The sequence below is a fragment of the Camarhynchus parvulus genome, chromosome 5 (genome assembly GCF_901933205.1).
Source record: "Camarhynchus parvulus chromosome 5, STF_HiC, whole genome shotgun sequence".
NCBI classification, from domain to species: Eukaryota; Metazoa; Chordata; class Aves; order Passeriformes; family Thraupidae; genus Camarhynchus; species Camarhynchus parvulus.
Window position 1 is genome coordinate 45241616 of NC_044575.1, and position 18412 is coordinate 45260027.

General features: G+C 36.3%; 1 protein-coding gene across 2 annotated transcripts in view; it reads right to left on the minus strand.

The window, feature by feature from the left end:
* The window catches only part of RPS6KA5 (ribosomal protein S6 kinase A5), a 67902-nt gene that overhangs the window by 18951 nt on the left and 30539 nt on the right, over positions 1-18412 (minus strand). The window contains exons 1-5 of one of the 2 annotated variants that reach the window (XM_030948633.1): positions 11987-12018; positions 11218-11301; positions 8787-8890; positions 2128-2278; positions 791-952 (exon numbers count right to left, since the gene is read on the minus strand). In XM_030948633.1, coding sequence (XP_030804493.1) covers positions 791-952; positions 2128-2278; positions 8787-8890; positions 11218-11301; positions 11987-12001 — 516 coding nt within the window. In that variant the 5' untranslated portion in view covers positions 12002-12018. Of the gene's footprint in view, positions 1-790; positions 953-2127; positions 2279-8786; positions 8891-11217; positions 11302-11986; positions 12019-18412 lie in introns of those variants that run through there. The other variant, XM_030948632.1, reaches the window with a different exon arrangement.

Consider the following 18412-nt stretch of genomic DNA (forward strand, 5'->3'; position numbering starts at 1 on the left):
TATCATAATAACAGCTGTGACTACCACTGCAGGGTGAATCAGATGTTAAGACACACATAACCTGCTTGCTACAGTCACTGTGAATCTAACAAGATCCAAAATATGACACTACGTTCCTCTACCCTGAGGATTAAGCTGCTCAAAAACAGACAATGAAAAAACAAAGCACAACAAGGGGAAAGAGAAAGCAATCCAAACTGCTGTTCACCTCTGCAGTTTTGGTACCAAGTTGGTTGCACATGAGCTGTTTCTGCCCATTTGACATTCAGACTGTGTAGTCAAGAAGGGATCATTCTTTAATAGCACAGAAGGAAAAGTAAGGAAAGCTTTGTAATCATCTGGAAACATCAGCTGAGTAACTACAGTGCTCCTACAAAACTTGGAGTTTCAGCTCCCACTTTCCAAAGGATTACTTCAACTAGAACATAATGTGGAAATGGGTGAACTAAATTGCTCTTGTTGAAGCTGGCAGCCCAGGCTGATGGAGTCAAGATGACAAGACTCATAAGGTACAAAAAATCAATAAAGAACAGACTGACTTTAGTCCAACAAGTAGGACATTCAGCTGGGAATGGAGAAACAAGGAATTTCATATTTGCAATAGGACTGTTTCCACCTTTCTCATTTTGCAATTATTGAGCAAAAAGCCCTGAGAACTGGGATTAGAAGGTACACAATTAATTCCAAAAACTTAATAGGCAGGAGGTGAAAAAAAAGCTATCTATACATTAGGAATTGTTAAAAAATAATTTAAAATAATTTTCTTTAAAAAAATGAGTTTTGAAAATACCTGAAATATTCTTTCAGAAGTCTGAGGGGTTGCTGCAGGAGAGTATGTTGGATCCATTTCTGTAAACTCTTCTGCAAAATTACTAACATCCAATTCATCTCTGATTACTGGTTTAAATGGAGCTGGTATTTTTTTGGCAGCTAAGTCCTCCCAATTCATATTCTAAACAAAAAATAGGAAAATAAATTTAATTAAATGAAAATTTTACAGAAAGGTATTGGAAAGAGAGTCTTGTCACAACACACAGTCTAACTTCCTTTGCCATTTTCCACAGACTGATGAAAAACATTCAAATTATGTTCTACTAATTTGTTTAGTTAAAGCCAAAGCTATTTGTATGCAGACAGAATCCAAAAAGAAATTCAACATAATTTAACAGTGGAGATGTGCCAAACAATTATCGTGATGGTCCCTGAATTTCTTCCTCTATTTCAGAATAAGCAATATTTATATTTTCGTAAGCCACAGCGCATGCATGTAGTATCCTTAAGTTTTCATTGCCAATTTCTATGCTTTATTACTGACATCAGCTTTCAGAGCCCTGAGAGCATAAACCTGCAAATTCTTACTTGCAGGCATGACTAGAAAGAGGAAGCATAGAAATAGTAGATATGAGCAAACTGCCCTGTTACTGTAAAGGAGTGGAACTGAAATTAAGTAAAGAACAGAAAGTGTTGCATGATGGCAAAATGCATCTCCCAAAACAAACAGTAAATTAAGGAAGGCTAACTCTGTTTAACTCTACTTAGCTTCAGAAGCACCATAAATACATTATTTGTTTTTTCAAAGAAAGCACACAATTTTAACCACATTTAATACAGATATTGTATGCAAATTCAATCTTCATCATGGTTTGAAAGCAAATGTTAATACACTGAAATTGGAACAAAATTAAAATTTACTGTACAAGACTAAAGATTCAATTAGGCCAAGGTAAATAGAGGAGTTAGGTGAATTTTATTAACACTAAAATTTTTACTAATAATTCTAGTGGCAATCTTTAAAAAAATCCTTTCAAACAAAAACCCAACAGACAACACAACACTATTTCAGTGTTTTACATTAAACCTTCTGATTTCAGCAGTGTTTCCTTTGGCTTCTTCAAGTAACTGATAGATACAGACAGAATATATTAAAAACCTAGCATGCCCTTCTAATATACACAAAATGTATAAATACAAACACATGGATATTTTTACTAACTTCAATGCAATTATTCATGCAACTAATAGGTCTCTAAGTTCTGTTAACAGAACAACAGAATTTTCTTAGACTTTGATTTCACAGGCACTAATGCAGAATAAGTGGGATCTGGTGAGTTTTGTTGTTTGCTTTACCTGGAAAAAGGGATGCTGTTTGATTTCATCAGCATCAGTGGGACCACAACCTAACCTCTTCTTGGGGTCTTTCATTAAAAGACGCTGAATTATATCCTTAGACAGAGCACTCATTTCTTGTGGATAAGGTGGCTCGCTTTTTAATATTCTCCTTTAAAACAAACAAAATAACAATGTGGAAGTTACTTAAAATGTCGAGAGTTAAAGAGTTACCATACTAATGGAAGCATTAACATTTCACTTAAACTTCTATTGTACCCAAAAGCAGGAGGATGACAAATATGAAACCAACTTTTTTTTAAAGGTTTAAGGAATTGTGGACATGAAACAGAACATCTGAAGAGATAAATTATGTAACTCAATCCACAAAAGGAGAACAATCCTCATTTCACATACTGAGTTTACTATTTAAAAGAAATCACATAGTCAAAACAGCTCCACAAAGAAATCAACTTGATGCCTAATAGTAGTCAAACAAAAAATAATTCCAACATTAAAACGTATTAGAAAATAAATTTTTTTAAAAACCGTATTTGGGCCATTGGAGGATTGCCTTCACCCTCTGTGTTGTGTGCAGTGCTCATGCCCTTGTCTCAAATGAAGGCACTGTAACTGGAAAAGTTTTAGAGAACAGTAATAAGACTAATCAGACATAGAATGTGTTTTATAGAAAATTTTATAAAAAGGCTAGGACTATCCAGTTTACTGAAATGATGACTCAAGGGAGCTGGGCAGTGTTTCCCTCAAAACGGTAAAGAGAAAGTAAACAGAGACCTCATCACTTTTTCAATACAGAACTAGAAACCATCACATTGTGCCAGTGGAAGTCAAAATCTTGGAAGCCTAAGTAGAATCTCATTTCAATTCTCATCTTCTATATCTGCAATTCCCACAGTTCTATACAAACAGGTAGGAAAGTTTTCCTTCAGTTACTCCAAATCTAAATACTGAAGCTAAGGACTCTAAAGGAAAGTAACACATCCAAAGACACATGAACAGGTTTAAAATAAAGACACAAAAAAACCTTTCAGCATACAGAATCATGGAAGAGTTGAGGTTGAAATGATCTCTGGAGGTCATCTGGTCCAACTCCCCCTGCTCAAACAGTTACCTAGAGCCAGTTGTTCACCACCATGGCCAGAAACCCTTTGAGTATCCCCAAGGAGAGAGATTTCACCCCCTCTTTTGGGAAGCCCGTGTCAGTACTCAGTCACACTTGCAGTAAAAAGGTGCTTCCTAGTGCTTGGAGGGAACCTCCTGTGTTTCAATCTCTGGTCCTGTCACCAAACACCACTGAAAGAGCCGGGTTCCCTCCTCTTTGCACACTCTCTTCAGGCATTTATGCACATTGATGAGGTGTCCCTAAGCCTTCCCTTCTCCAGGTGGAAGAGTGACAGTCTTCTCAGCCTTTCCTCATATTGTCATCAGCCCTTTGCTGGACTCTCTCCAATATGTCCAATATATCACTCTCATGCACTCACTGGAGAGACCAGAAGTGGAACCAGGACTCCAGATCTGGCTGCAGCAGTGCTGAGTAGAGAGGAAGGATCATATCCCTAAGCTGATGACACTTTGTGTAATGTAGCCCAGGATACCATTTGCTGCCTTGCCACAAGGCCACATTGGCTCAGGTACAGCTTGGTGTCTACATAGCCTGATGCATACTCTCACTGTGGTGACTTCATAGTAGGGCTTACAGTGCCTCCACTAAACACAAACTGAAAGGTTTTGAAGCCATAAGACACTGAGGCTGAAATGACATGAATTTGTGGCAATACTAAGATCTCAACTATTGTATGTTTCTGCCAGAGCTTAAGTTGATCGCTGCAGGACATTCCTAAATTTTGTTCAGAGTTACTGCATGACACATCCTTAGAGTCAGTTATCCCACGAGAAAATTTTTATCTTGAAATATCTAGCTTCTTGGATTAGTCCAAAAATAGATGCAAACAGATTGCTTCCTAAATAATCCTGTTCTGGCAGTGTGGAAGAACAAAACCAAGTTCAAAATGTGCATATCCCAGGGGTAGCTTCTACAGATATAGTATCCAATTTCACGCAAACAAAAAGACAAAGCAAGCTAACCTCTTGGTTTAAGTAGTATCTCCTTGCTGAAAGGAGTTAGGATAACACAGTTTGAGTTTTAAGATGGTGTAAAGGTCTAGGATTGTTTTTTTGAAATTATATATATCTCCAGTAAGGGTCTAAATCACAGCCTTTCTGCTAGCAGAAGTAACAGCAACCATAAGACTTCTCTTCAACTTCTGGACACATTTCACGTTACAGAACACGAGAAGAAAGTACAATATTATCAACTGATTTTTTAATTAGGGATGTTAATACCAAATTTAAACATCACTAAACAAGAGTATTCTTACACTGCAGGAGTAGTGGCGAAGTAAAGATTCAGTCTCTTCTGAAATCACACAGTTTCAGAAAGGGGAAGCAGGTAAGAAAGTAAGAAAACCTTCCTGTTGTAATGACAAAAGACAGGAACACCTTGATAGAAAAATTACTTTATTTACAGGAGGGCCAATGAAATCTACAATGTTTTTATAGCTTGAAAATCACTGCAGTTAGATAAGTCTGAAGAAGCTTCTTTATCAACTTTTGTGATCAAAAAGAAATCAGAAAGGTATGTAACAAAGATTCTGGAAAACAACAAGTTCTCTTTGGGATCTCAGAAGGGAGTAAAACCCCTCCAATCAGTATTTTTTGAAATTGGTTTCTAAAGCAATGAGATTGAAACCCTGGGATGTCCTTAGAAATCAAAAGGGAAATTCTAGAGCAAGTTCTCTTCCACACACTCCAGAAACCTCCTAAACTGTTTCCTCTCTTCTGTACTGTATTTCCAGCAGACGTACAGTAAGTTTTATATTGAGTATCTTCCATCTCTTGACCAGCCAAGAACACTCTGCAGAAAAGGCAGCATTTTGCCATGTTGCATTACAAGGAGATTCACATAAATTGTCAGTGGCTTTAATTCAAAAATACTTTTGAGGTTGACTGATACTGGAAAATACTGATGATGCTCTGGATAGGTTCACAGAACCATATTACAGAGGTAGTGAAGACCAAAGCTACCTTCTAAAGAAGTACCAGGAACCACATAAAATTATCATGAAATTGAAGTACATGAAAGATCTAGCAATCACTAGAGTCACCAATTTAAGAAGGAAATCAACAAAGAAGGGCACCCCAGTACACAGCTGTTTTGCATCTTCCCAACAGCTGTATGAAGGAAAAGGTTTCTTGCAGGATCATAGATGAACTATCTCCACAGCATCCAACAGATTGTCAGATTTCAGCTGTCCTGCATGAAGTTTAAATAAAGTTTAACCAACTATGTCAAATAAAGACCACAGGCTGCTACTGTTATTAGTATGCTAATATGGCATCGTATGTTTCTATAGATTATAGAAACATATGATGTCATATATATTTTATAGATGTATCTATGCATTTAAAAAAAGTTTCTATCTATTCATAACCCTAAAGCTGGTAAGATTTTTTTAAACTGCTGCACAGTTCCAAACTAGTACTCCAAAACCTTCCTGCTCATTTTATATCCTCTACATGACAGGACCCTCAAAAGTCAGCTCCCTAAAATGGATTTGTCTGTCTTTCAATTCAGCACTACAAACTCCTTATAGTCAAAGTGAAAATACTGGCTGTGTGGTCAGTCCCAGCCCTTGCCTATGCTTTTGCAGGATGGCTCTTATCCCTGGCTCTGCAGCAATAAAAGTTCAGAATTCTCAAAAATGAAAGGAAAATTTGGGAACAAGGGAAAAGAAAGGGGAGAGGGTGCACTAGAAAAGGAGAGATATTGGAGTAGTTATGTGACTTTTTTTATTTGAGTTTAATAACCCATACACAAAGCATGTGAACAAGAAGCCTTCAGAGACAGTGATAAAAGGCAACATTTGCACTTAACTTGCATTTTCCATGAAAGAAGTCTACAGCGTTGCCAAAAAGATTATTATAGAAGAACAACAATTTCTCATCAGAAAGAGAAAAAAAAATAGAAACTATACACTGTTTCCAACACAAGAATAGAACTCTCCCTTGGAGAGATATTTTAGAACAAAGTTTCATTCTCAAATTTAACACCAGACAACTATTGTGCCACATGAGGGAGTAAAATTATCTAAAAATATCTAAGATTACTTCCTACCTAGGTAAAATAAAAGAAGGACCTGGATCCATTTAAAAGATGACATTTTTTCCCCTGAACTCAGAAAAATAAAACCACGCTTTCAACAGCTTGTGAGCAAGTAAAAAACTGAATTCTCTAAGTCTGCTGCAATTGGCAAGTTTAAGCATATTTAGGTTAACCCATGTAATTTCTGGTCAGAACAACCTTGTTATCAAGAAAGAAGTTTTTACCAACTCCTATCTCTGTGCCAGTAATTTCATTATCAGGGGCAGCTGTCACTATTTGGTTTCTGTTTGCCTGCTCTTTGCTACCCTCAGGGAAAGCTCCAAACTCACTCCTGTTCTCCCAAAGGCACGCAGCAGTCACCATAGCCCAGAAGGTTCCACATAGCTCAGTGCAGCAGCCAGGGCAGCAGAAATGCTCTCCTATGTTCTTAAAAGGATCATAACATTCATGACATAAACTGCAGACACAGAACACTGAAATGATCCAACAAAGAAATTGCTATCAGTGGAAAGGATTTATAAACCACTGGGTTCTTATGAGTATAGGAGTAACACAACAGAGATGAAATCTAGTCTGAAATGCAATCATATAACCGGGAATAAGAAGATTTCAGCTATATAGCTGGGAGGAAGAGCTACAAACCAGAGGGTCATCAATTGAAAGTGGCAGAAGAAGAAAAGGAATTAGATCTATCAGACCAGCACTGGCATCAACAAGAGGAACCCAAGAAAAAGGAAGAAGTATTTTTTTGTTCAGATGGTAAATTATCCCTTCATTTAACCAAGATCTGTTTGAAACATTAATAAGAATAATTTGTCCATATGTAAGAAAGAACAACAGAAGCTAAGTTAAGAAAAGGCTTTTTCAGGAAACAGGAACACTGGGGAACATTTTCACTATAGGAAACTGCAAGAATTTAGCTTCTAAATTTATCAAAGTAAAAACTGAAATACCATAGGACTGCTGTCTGTAAATGCATAGCATAAACATCCACCAGAACATAAACAGACTGAACAGCAACACCGTAAATTTGCCACAACAAAAAAGAAAGTTATTAGCTGTCAGAGCACAGATGTTAACAACCATGTAGTCATTCAAATTATCAGAAATATTATTATCTTAAAAAGCACCAAAGGCCCTACCAAAAGAAAGTCAAGTCTTGTAGAATACGTAACTAAAAAGTTTCCCATTTTTTGGGAAACAATATCTGTAAAGTTCAGTTCAAGGTTCTCTCCAAAAAAAAAAAGTTACTCCTTCAGAGTCCCATCTAGTAAATCTTGGGAATCAAAATTGCCAAATTCAGCCATGGAATAAGTAAACAGTCAACCAAACGTCTAACCTTAAATAGGGCAGAAAGAGATAACTGAAGTTTTAACTGCAATATAATAACCAAGCAGGTGAAGTCCTGAATTTTCTTTCGTTAATGGACTCCCCTCTCCCCTGTACTTTTTCAGCTGATTGTCCAAGTTTCCTGTTTGCTGTGGTAAAGAAGTAAAAACTAATAAACAGGCTTTAATCTCCCAAGAAATTGCCTGAATTTATAACCTAAGTAAAATAAATTCTCTAAACAATTGAGGTATATTCTACCATCTGTTACAACCTTAAATATCAAGCGATTTCAGGTGAGGGTCAGAACTAGGACAATACCTTCCAACAGAAGCAAGACTATTCTTAGTTGGGGGACTGGACTTACAAGTTTATTTTAACAGCAGTCAGAAATTTGAGCAATTTAAGACCTCAACTTCCTGCTCCAAAAGAAATCCAGTAAAAGGAAATTTTTGTTTTGGGGGAGATTTCAGTAACATGTTTTGGAGAACATTGCTTTGTCTTTTAAAAATGCTCCAGTGCTTTTACACAAGTACTGAAAACAAACCTTTAAAGTGTGGAGATTACTCAATGTAACAAAAAGTTTTTATGTAAACGATAAGAATGGTATAGTTTACTTCATTTCTCTAAGTATCACATTCATTTCTTCTCAGATATGCAAATGGGCTAGAAAAGATCTTTGTTTCATGCTATACACTAATAAAATAAACATAATTTGTAAGAAAAAGGTGGGAGTAGAGTACATTCTGACACTTTAAATCTGCAGCCTGCCAGAACAACCTAGCAAGAGCTGATAAAAAAGTATCTCTAGCTAAAGATATCTCTAACGTATTAAGATTTGGAATGTGATAATTCTATTTACATATACTTTGGTATTTCACTTGAATTCCTTTTCAACAGTAAACACGCAACAGGGCTAAGTATCTACAAGGGCTGTGGCTCCACTGTAGTTTAAACAAAACAGGCCTTTAGTAAAGTCAGTTCTACTAGCTAATAAAAGCTATCTACTTTACAATGTCATTCTATTGAACAGAACTGGAGCACACAAAATGTTACCATGGCAGCACTTTCTTCCTAAATTTTAAATTAACAAACTCTCACAAAACATATATTATGGCATAAGGCAATCATCTGTTAGCAAGCACATATACTTCACTGCTTTGAATCTTACCTAGAAATCTCTGCTTGGGAATTCTTCTCTCCATCGACTGTAAATGGTGATGCTCCAGTTAATAATTCATACATAAGAACACCAACACTCCACCAATCAACAGCCTAGAGAGAAACAGTAATTATGTATGTTATGATGTGCTGAAGTAAAATTGTTAACAAAAGAAGGAACAGAACAATCCACATAGAAAGCAACTAACATAGGAAGAACCTACCTATATACAAAGGAAAACGGGATACAATGAAACAAACAACTGTGGTACTGACTGAAGGTATTTTCTGTGATAAATTAATTTTATACTGAAGTCTCTCCATTTAGCTTCTGCAACTAATTTCTCAAGCTTTCTACTAACTACTAAATTTCCTTTTGTTTTCCCAACAGAATTCATTTTGATTTTTACCATTGTGATGTGATATGAATTCTAATACACACTCAAAATAACAGAGGAACCTAAGGCTTGCTAAGAAGCAGTGGAACTTGAAGTTTTATGAGCTTGAAAATGAAATTAAGGAATTTTCAAAAAGCAGAATTTAAGTTCACAGTCCACAGTTAATCCAGGCACCTGAAAATGCTATGAAATCATGGAAGGGTTTGGATTGGAAGGGACCTTAAATACCACCTTGTTCCAACTCCCTGCCATGAAGGACAATCTGAAAAACAATGGAACTTCTGCTTTACTTACATTGGCAATATTAATACAATACAGGAAGACAACTAGTGAAATCCCAACAATTTGTCCACATATTTTACTTGGATTTGCTTCAAAATACACAGAATCTGATGTCTTATATATTCAGCCAAGAGTATCTAGAAGAACTACCTGCTGAAGTCTCTGTACTGTTACTGATTATCTTTGCAAATAAATAATGCTCAAAGAAAATACCAAAGAATTTCTTCTTGGCATGTGTTTTTCCAAAAGAAAAGGAGGATCTGCAAAATCAGAAATCCAACTTTAAAAAAATAAATACTGAAATACTAGACCAAGTCCTTATGACAAACACTGCAATCATCTAGAAGAGATTATAGATGATAAATATTGATTCATGAGAGCACAGCATGGCATACTAAAGCAATCTCGCTTTCTCTTTTTGTAAGGTCTTTGAGTTGTTAGATATGCAGTAAGTAAGAAATACACTAAAAATCTTCTAAAATTACCATACATGACATTGTCAATGGCAAGGTAGTGAGCATGTGGTGTAAACAACTAACATAACATACGTAACTGCAAAATCTCCCCATTGATCAGCTAACAGTCACTATCAAACTGAGAAGTTACTCCTTACAGAATACTGCATCACTCTGCATGACATTTGATGAAAGTATCAGACAGAATCAAAGATAACAGAACAGACTCCTCTTTAAGTCAGTGACAAGACTGAATTTTTAAGCTTTGAGAGGCCAGAATCATAATTCAAGGTGACTGAGAAATTGGAGAGATGCTCTGGAGGTGGAATGACTAAACTAAGAGAGTGCAGGAAAGAGCTTCAATTTGTAAGTTTTTTTAAATTCCATTTTTAATAGCAACCGGGCAAGCAGTACAGTAGAAAAAGACAAAGAGGTTATAGTGGAATTCAAGGTACGTGTGAGACAATGACTAAGTGAAAAGAAAAAGCACACTCTATTTTATGCGTAGTAGAATAATCAGGGAGGTCATTCTGCTCTACTTCAAACTGCCACATCCCAGCTGTGCCCTCTACTGTGCTCCCTAACTGAAGACAAACTCAGACCAAAAGAGACACAGAATGCATAGAAGGAAAAGAAAGAACTTTCTCAGGCAAAAGTCAGACTATTCCAGTTTTTACACAGGCTGCTATAAAAGGAAGCACAATCACCTACATTCCATGGTCCACAACAAAGACAACTCAACTCAGTCTACAGCAAAAAACCACAGAGATCAAATAGCCTCCAAACCTTCCCATTATAGCGAGCAATCAGAATAAGTTACCTAGGAATGTTGCAGAATTATTTTGGAGATTAGGGGTTTTTGTTTGTTTCAAAAATAATCTGTTAATTATTGTTGTCTTGATATTTTCTATCACTTACTGACACTTAATTGTGCAATAAAACTTGTGTCACAAGCCAAACAATTTTACAATATGAGAACACTTATAACATTAATGGCCTATCCCATACCTCAATAAAGCTAAGAGATTTCTATAATATCCAGTTTAAAATATGTAAACATATTCTGATATGTATATCAGAATTAGCCACAAACCATTTTCCACTCTGAACTAGCTTTTTATGCAAAGGCAAATAAGTGTTAACTAAGTTTATTGTCCCACAGCACAAGAAACAATCTATCTTAAGACAACCTTAAATAACACATACTTAAATAAGATAACATGTCATATTTTACAAAAACCCCTCAAGACGAGCAATATGTTGACTGAAGAATTAGTTTATTTTCAGTAATAAACTTAGAACATACCTTATCATGTCCTGCATCTCCCCCTCTTACAATATCTGGAGCCATATATTCTATCGTTCCACAGAAGGAATATGCTCTCTCGTTCTAGGAAAAAAAGAATTACATCAAACAATTATATTATACAAATAATATGGGATAGATATGGCTAACAGTTCCGAGATGCTGGCAGCAATTCTTCTCCAAATAGCTCAGAACTGCTAGCTAAATAATATTCCATCATTCCATCATTTGTAGTGACGTATCACATAATGCTACAGAATATTTAGTCTTCTATGAAAAAATAAAATGTCATAAGTCTGTGTTGCAGTCTAAGATAAGCACACAAAAATTAATCTACTAATATTTAGAAAAACTCTCCTGTAATTCTAAATGATCTACACATTTCAGAACTTTGCAAGATTCCCCAACTAACACAGATATACATTTTGAAGGCTGCAATACCAATACTCTAGATAACAAATGAAACTTTTCATTAAAAAGGGAATTACTTGTAAGATGTACAATTTGACTAAATTGGATACAAGATCCTTTGAGTTCCCCATGTTTAGGAATTCATTATGACCTCTAGAAAAGTTATTTTCTCTCGCAACAAACACATATATAAGAAACAACATTCTCTCAAGAAGAGACTTGGAGAGAGACAAGACAAAGAAGGGGAAAGGCAGACAGTGTTGTAAATTTAATTTTATTCTATACACTGAATTATTCTCTTGTTCAAAACTAAGCTGCTTTCACAGGCATGTATAATTGTTCCCTGGTAGCCATTTACCTTTGAGGTCAACATGAGGTCATGCTGTACCTTGCTAATGACGAAAGCACATGTGTTTGGGCCATGCAACATTGTTCCTCCCTTATCCTTCATGCTTCTAGCATTTTGGGGAGAGATCCTGATAGGTCCTTTAAAGAAGAGTGTTCAAAAAAGCAAATATTTCAAAAGTCAGGTTTTACATTTGTAGATTCAGGTTTGGAGTTTAAAACAGGTGCTATATAAGAGACTACACTAATGAGAAGAAGCTTCTAAAAGTAGAAATAGTGCTCTGTGCTACCCTAAGGCATAAAAATTAAACAGTCCAGCAGCATATTATTAAACTGTATTTCTTAAAATACATATACTGTGACTGGTTTTTTGGGGTAAAATTCTGAGTTCAGAATAGTTAAAAGGCCTCATTTTGTTTAAATATTAACTTGAAATATTAACTTCTGAGACAAAACCATATAATAATGAGCTTTTCATGATTCCACTTTCTTCTGACACAACTATAGTTTCTGTTTGATAATCTTTTCTAGTACCTGTTATCTTAAAGAAATTGTGTGATAGAAAGCACAAACAAAGAAAAATGTCAGAAATTCCTAGCCCTCCATCAGAGAATCTAAACCTATTCAATCTCTGTTCTTTTTTTCCTTCAGCTGGGAGGGTAGGAGAGAGGGAGGGAGGGAGGAAGAAGGGTGAAGAGGAAAAGGAAGGGGAGTGGAAAACACAGAAAGAAACTGCTCTTCACTTGCTACCTCTCCAAAGAGTAAAGATAATGCAGCCAAAGTGAGATATCAAGACAACTGTCTGAAAGCAACCTGACTTCAACTATAGATTCATAAGATGGTGTAGAATATTCTGACTTCATAGATGCTGTAGAATATTCTGACTTTAAAACAGCTGAAGTCAAAATCTAGATACTTCTTTGTTAAAAACCTTTGTTGATGCTGTGGTTTATTAAGTTACAAGCTTCATCAATTACATCTAGCTGTTACTTAAAAAACTCAGGTTTTAGAGTATGAAGTTTCTTTAGGCACACTTAGGTAAATTTGTCACTGTTAAATATGCCTCTTCCAGGAAGTCACCAATAGTTCCTGCTGTTATGCACTACATGTGGGTTTAAAAACATTTTCAAGGAATGTTATCTCCAATAACAGTTTTATTTTCTGTCATTTTCTGGTCTCCTGGGTACATGACAGACATGGATATAGCAGAGAGCATCCAGCAAAGAACCATAAATACGATTAAGGGAACCTATGAGAAAAGGCTGATAAAGCTGGGACTGTTTCACCTGAAGAGGTAAACCTGACAGTTCAGGGAGATTTCATCAATGTAAAAAAATGCCTGAAGAAAGCATGCAAAAAAAAGAGGGAGCAAGGCTCTTTTCAGTGGTGCCCAGTGACAGGACCAGAGGAGGAAACACTTTTTTACTGTGAGGGTGACTAAGTGCCAGCACAGGCTGGCCATGAAGGTTGCGGAGTATCCCCTTCTTGGAGATATCAAAAGGCTTCTTGTGGGCAACCAGCTCTAGGTGACTGTATTTGTGCAAAGGGTTGGGCAAGATGACTTCCAGCAATCCCTTCCACTCTGTGATTCTGTCACAAAATGCCACTGTAAGCTGTATTTCAATATTCCTTTTGAAACGACAGCCAAGTCTTATTTTGTACCCCCTCCAAATTTACATTTCATTCAACTGTATACATAAATCCAAATTACAAAAGCCACATTATTAACAATTCCATGTTATGAGATGTAAGACAAGAAAGGATGTTCTGAAAGAACAACTGAACTTGGATTACCTACAGGTGAATGCTCACTGAATGTGCATACCTTGCAAATACTTGAGTTTAAGAAGTTTTTTGTCTTTGGAACTACCTGAAAATGTAGAAAGCATTTCTCCTCAAAGACAGAAAGGTCTTATGCTTTCAGAGTTATCTAATGACCTCATTCAACAAATGAGAAAAAAGCACATTAACAGCAACAAAAAAAGCAAAAGGATCAAACTCCACTTTGCTGCAGAGACTAATCACATTCACCATGTCTACAGAAAAGGCCTGACTGATGGAGAAACAGTCACTAGTGTCACAAAAGGATGTGTCCTTTAGAGCATACATCCTAGCCTACAATAATAAAAATTCTGTTTCATATTTTTTACAACATATGCAAGGGTAGCTCTGACAGTTATTAAGTCTTGCAACTGCTCAAAGTTGCATTTCTTCCTTTGTTAAAGGTACTTCAAAGTTCCAGGCTGCATCAATTAGACCCTCTCTGGGCTCTATCAGTAGTGTTTTGAACAGCATTCATTAGAAAAGAAAAGATACACCAACATTTCTAGAACCCAGAAACCAGTTATCAACATTGCTCCTGTTTTGTACAGGTGTGAGTGTATGTAATCAGAGTCCTGAAAGTTGTTTACAGCTTTGCTTCAAGCATAAATTGTGAAAACTGTCCCACGATACCAATGTCAGGGCCCTGAGCTTATCAACAGGCTCCACAACACCTTTTACCAATCCTGGGTGTTAAGGGACCCCTGCTTAAGACCAATTCTGACAAAATGCAGCTGAGTAACCTGTGTGGAAGCTCATCAAGGGCCTCTTCCACTTTCAGCTGGGAGCCAGAGCTCAGGCTCCTGCATCAGCTGTGCTGTAGGTATGTCTGTACTTGGCTGGGTATCTTGCTGATGCTGATCCATCAAATTCAAATCCTGACTTGTCCTCAAGCCTCTCTCCTCACAACAAACTTTTCTGATAACCACTGGACTGTTGGCCAAGCCTGTTTTTCTGGCACTAGACTCCCTCTGATCTTCTTGCACCACTGGTCAGTGAGCACATTAATCCATACTTGCTCACACTAATGCAGGGAGAAGTCTCCCCATTCTGCTGCTTCCTGACAAACCAGCCCAGAACCACAGTTCCTCCAGGAACAGCTTACAGGACTGAAGAATTTAAGTAGTTGAAGAGATCAGCAGTATCACACAGAATAGCTCATTTATTAGCTATCAGCAAACTGGCTGCAAGCAGCTGATCAAGTATTAGAGTTCCCTTGGTAAGCTTAAAAAGAAAAACAGGACCATAGGATCAATCAAAAGAACACTATCATAACTGAAAATTTACTTGTAACTTGTAAAGGCCTCATAGCAGAGGTTTTAACAAGCTGCCCTGCTGAATGGATTTTGCATTTCAGAAAAATCACAAGTAAAGACTGAAAAGCCTGAATTCTTGGCAGAAATAGGAGCTGTACCTTCAGCAAGCCTTAGAGGTGATCCTATCATAGATATCTACCTCAAAAATAAAAACACATCAAGGAAAAAAACTAATTTCCATTGAAATTATACTTGTGACATCCTTAGCTGTCATTTTAATAGCCCAGAATAACAATAATTACAGTCTTAATTCAGGAACATGTATGAAAATTGGCACAGAGACCTCTCACAGTCCAAAGATGTGATATAGGTTTAAAATGAGGGGGGCAGGGGGAATCTTGCTTTAACAAGGTCCTTGCCACACTGACAGTTTCAATTATTTTGGGAAACTTATTTGTGATAATATACAGATTTAACACTGAATAATTAAGCTGTCCATACCAGAAAGTATTACCTCAACCAAAAAGTCTACCAGCTGAAGACTGTTGCTCCTGTAGCTGTAAACTTCTACTCAGAACCAAAACTATGACTTTGCAGGAGACAAATGAGGAATAACAAAGACAAGCAAAAAACAGTTCAGTGGTACACTAGCTGGACTGCTCTGCTGCATATAACAAAATCATAACGAAGACTGTAACATAAAAATGAAAGTTTAGACTAGGGCAAGAATGGTTGCAATAGGGCAGATCAAGGTCCACTAGTTTGCAATGTCATCATATGAAGAATTTTTTAAAAAATTATAAGGAAATTAACTGAATATCCTCTCCTGGTGGCTGTTCCAACTTGAAGAAGCCAGTTAACTCAAAATACCATATTGGTTACTATGCCTCTTGCCACAGCTAGACTAATGATTTCTGCTTCCAAAACACACATGGAACAATGCTACTGAATTTTCAAGCAAGAATGAGATCTGCCTGCCAGCAGATGCCATCAGAACAGGCAATTAAAGGGGACAGCAAGGGCAGCTAAACCTTGAACTGCATTAAGCAAGAAATCTGCAACCTCTACCTCTGTGAACCCAGAACAAAAGCCAAGGGAAGGTCACACTCTCAGCTAATGTCAAGTGGAGATTCAAGAACCCTTTTCACAGACTTTTACAATACCTGTGCTTGCTTTCACAGTGCAATGCAATTGCAATTCTACAAGCAATTATTTAAACCAGTTGCTGATAATGGATTTTAAAGCAAAAAACTAAGAGTAAAGAAAACAAAAGTCTCAATGCTGCAGACAAAAAAAAATCCAGAAACAACATATTATTGTCTGGGAGGAATGTAAGTATGTACCACTGTCAACTTGGATGAACATTTTGTACTAGGTTCTTCTCAAAAGCATTGTCTTTTTGAGAAGAGAGAGGCAGTAGTGTCAAGAAAGAACAGCATACAAAGCAAAACCTGAAAAACTCGTATTTCTTCAAACATAAGCAAAATTGTAAGATATGGAAGAGGACTAATTCTGGGATGAATTCTGCTAGCTGTTACTACAAGCCTTCAACAGTTAATTTTTTCTTTTAATGAAAAAAATCATGTAGAACAGGTCATTTAAATATCTATAGTTTCAGAGAGATCCAGATGTAAAAGGTAAAGGAGTGGACAATTTTGCTCCAATGCAATCCATCCGTTCTAAATTCATTTACATTTGGCTGTGAATCTCTGAAAAACTTAAGTGACCAAAGTTTTTCACCTGGCTGACCAAGTTTCATGGAAGTAAGGTATTATTTACAGTTATTCAAAAGAAAAAAAAAATCTATGACAAGAATGGATTCATGACAATGGGAGTGTTTGCCCTCAGAAAATTACTTGTTTTCCCCTCAAAAACAGAATCAGAATTTTTCTGAGTTGACTAGTAACCTAATATCCAATAGAAGATTGGATAACAGACTACTTAACACAGATGCTGTTTCCCCTCAAAACAGCTTTTTTTTTTTTTTATGGTATATTACAATAGGAAAACAGCATCCTTAAAGCAGTCACTGTAAGAAATCATGATCTGTCTTGCAAAAATTCTTAACAGTATTTTAATATTTTGACATCAAAATCTGGAGAGAAACTATTTTATGCTCTGGTCCTCTGCATTACTGGTCTGTGCTGGAGAAGCACAATCTTCATTGTGATAAGCACTGAAAAGGGGAACCTCTTGAGTAAAGGCTCAAACAGTCAACTGATCACTGATGATCTGGTTTTGCAATTAAATTAGTTCCAGCTCAGTGATGTGTCTTTAGAGTGTTTGATATGTTCTTAATATTCATTTTCAGGATGTTTAAACTGAGCCAACTGAAGTACACCAAACAAAGCAAAAAGTTTTTGCCATTGCTTCATTTCTTTTTCCAAAACTAATTATCCAGACAGATCTATAACCGATGTTAACTTCTGTGGACTAATTTCACTATTCAGTTTACTCTGACTTTTTCTCTCTTTGAAGAGATGTCAATCTACTTCTTATAATTGTTTCTTATGTCTACATCACTGAACAATCCTTTAACTAAACCACAAGCATATGTAGCAAGTCATCTGAAGCATAGATAATTTTATTCATTTTTGCAAGACCATGCTCAGTGTTGGAGGATGCACTAACTGCAATGATAAGACATTATCACTTTAATTGGACAATTATAAAGGGTCTTTTAAAGTTAAATGCATAACTAATCTACTAGGTCGCTCAGATTACAGTTCCTAAAGCACTAAATTAGTCAAGTTGTAGTCACTTCCTTCTGTTCTGGACTACCTTTAAACTGCACTAAGAATGTGTACAAATCTCTTCCTAGTTCATCTACCAAAACCCATAGTGGACTAGTCTCCATTTAATCACTTTTCTCCAATGGAATGTGCTTTAAAGTCTTTTAAAAATACATACTACTTTTCTTTCCAGAACAGAATGTTCACTCTATCATCAAATAAATGAAAACAAATAATTCAACAGTGAAAAGCATTTGAGTTATAACTAAATTTGCAACTCTCATCAAGAGATCTTCAGATGAAGAAACAACAATGTATAGGAATTATTCATTCTACACATCAGATAGAAGTACACAGACATCCACCCAACTGTCTTAGGCTTCAATTCAATAATCCCTCATACTGAATACCCATTTTATATTATTTATTACTAAGGCATTTGTATGCTCGCAGACACACTGTTTGAAGACTGACAACATTCAGTATTTACTATCTAATTTTTTAAACTTCATTAAGCAAACACAAAACCTTCAGAAAAAAACTTAAGCTAATGCAGAAGAAATGTACCAATGCAGAATTGACACTTCACTACATTCTGGAAGAAAGTGTACTTTACTGGATTTAATTAAG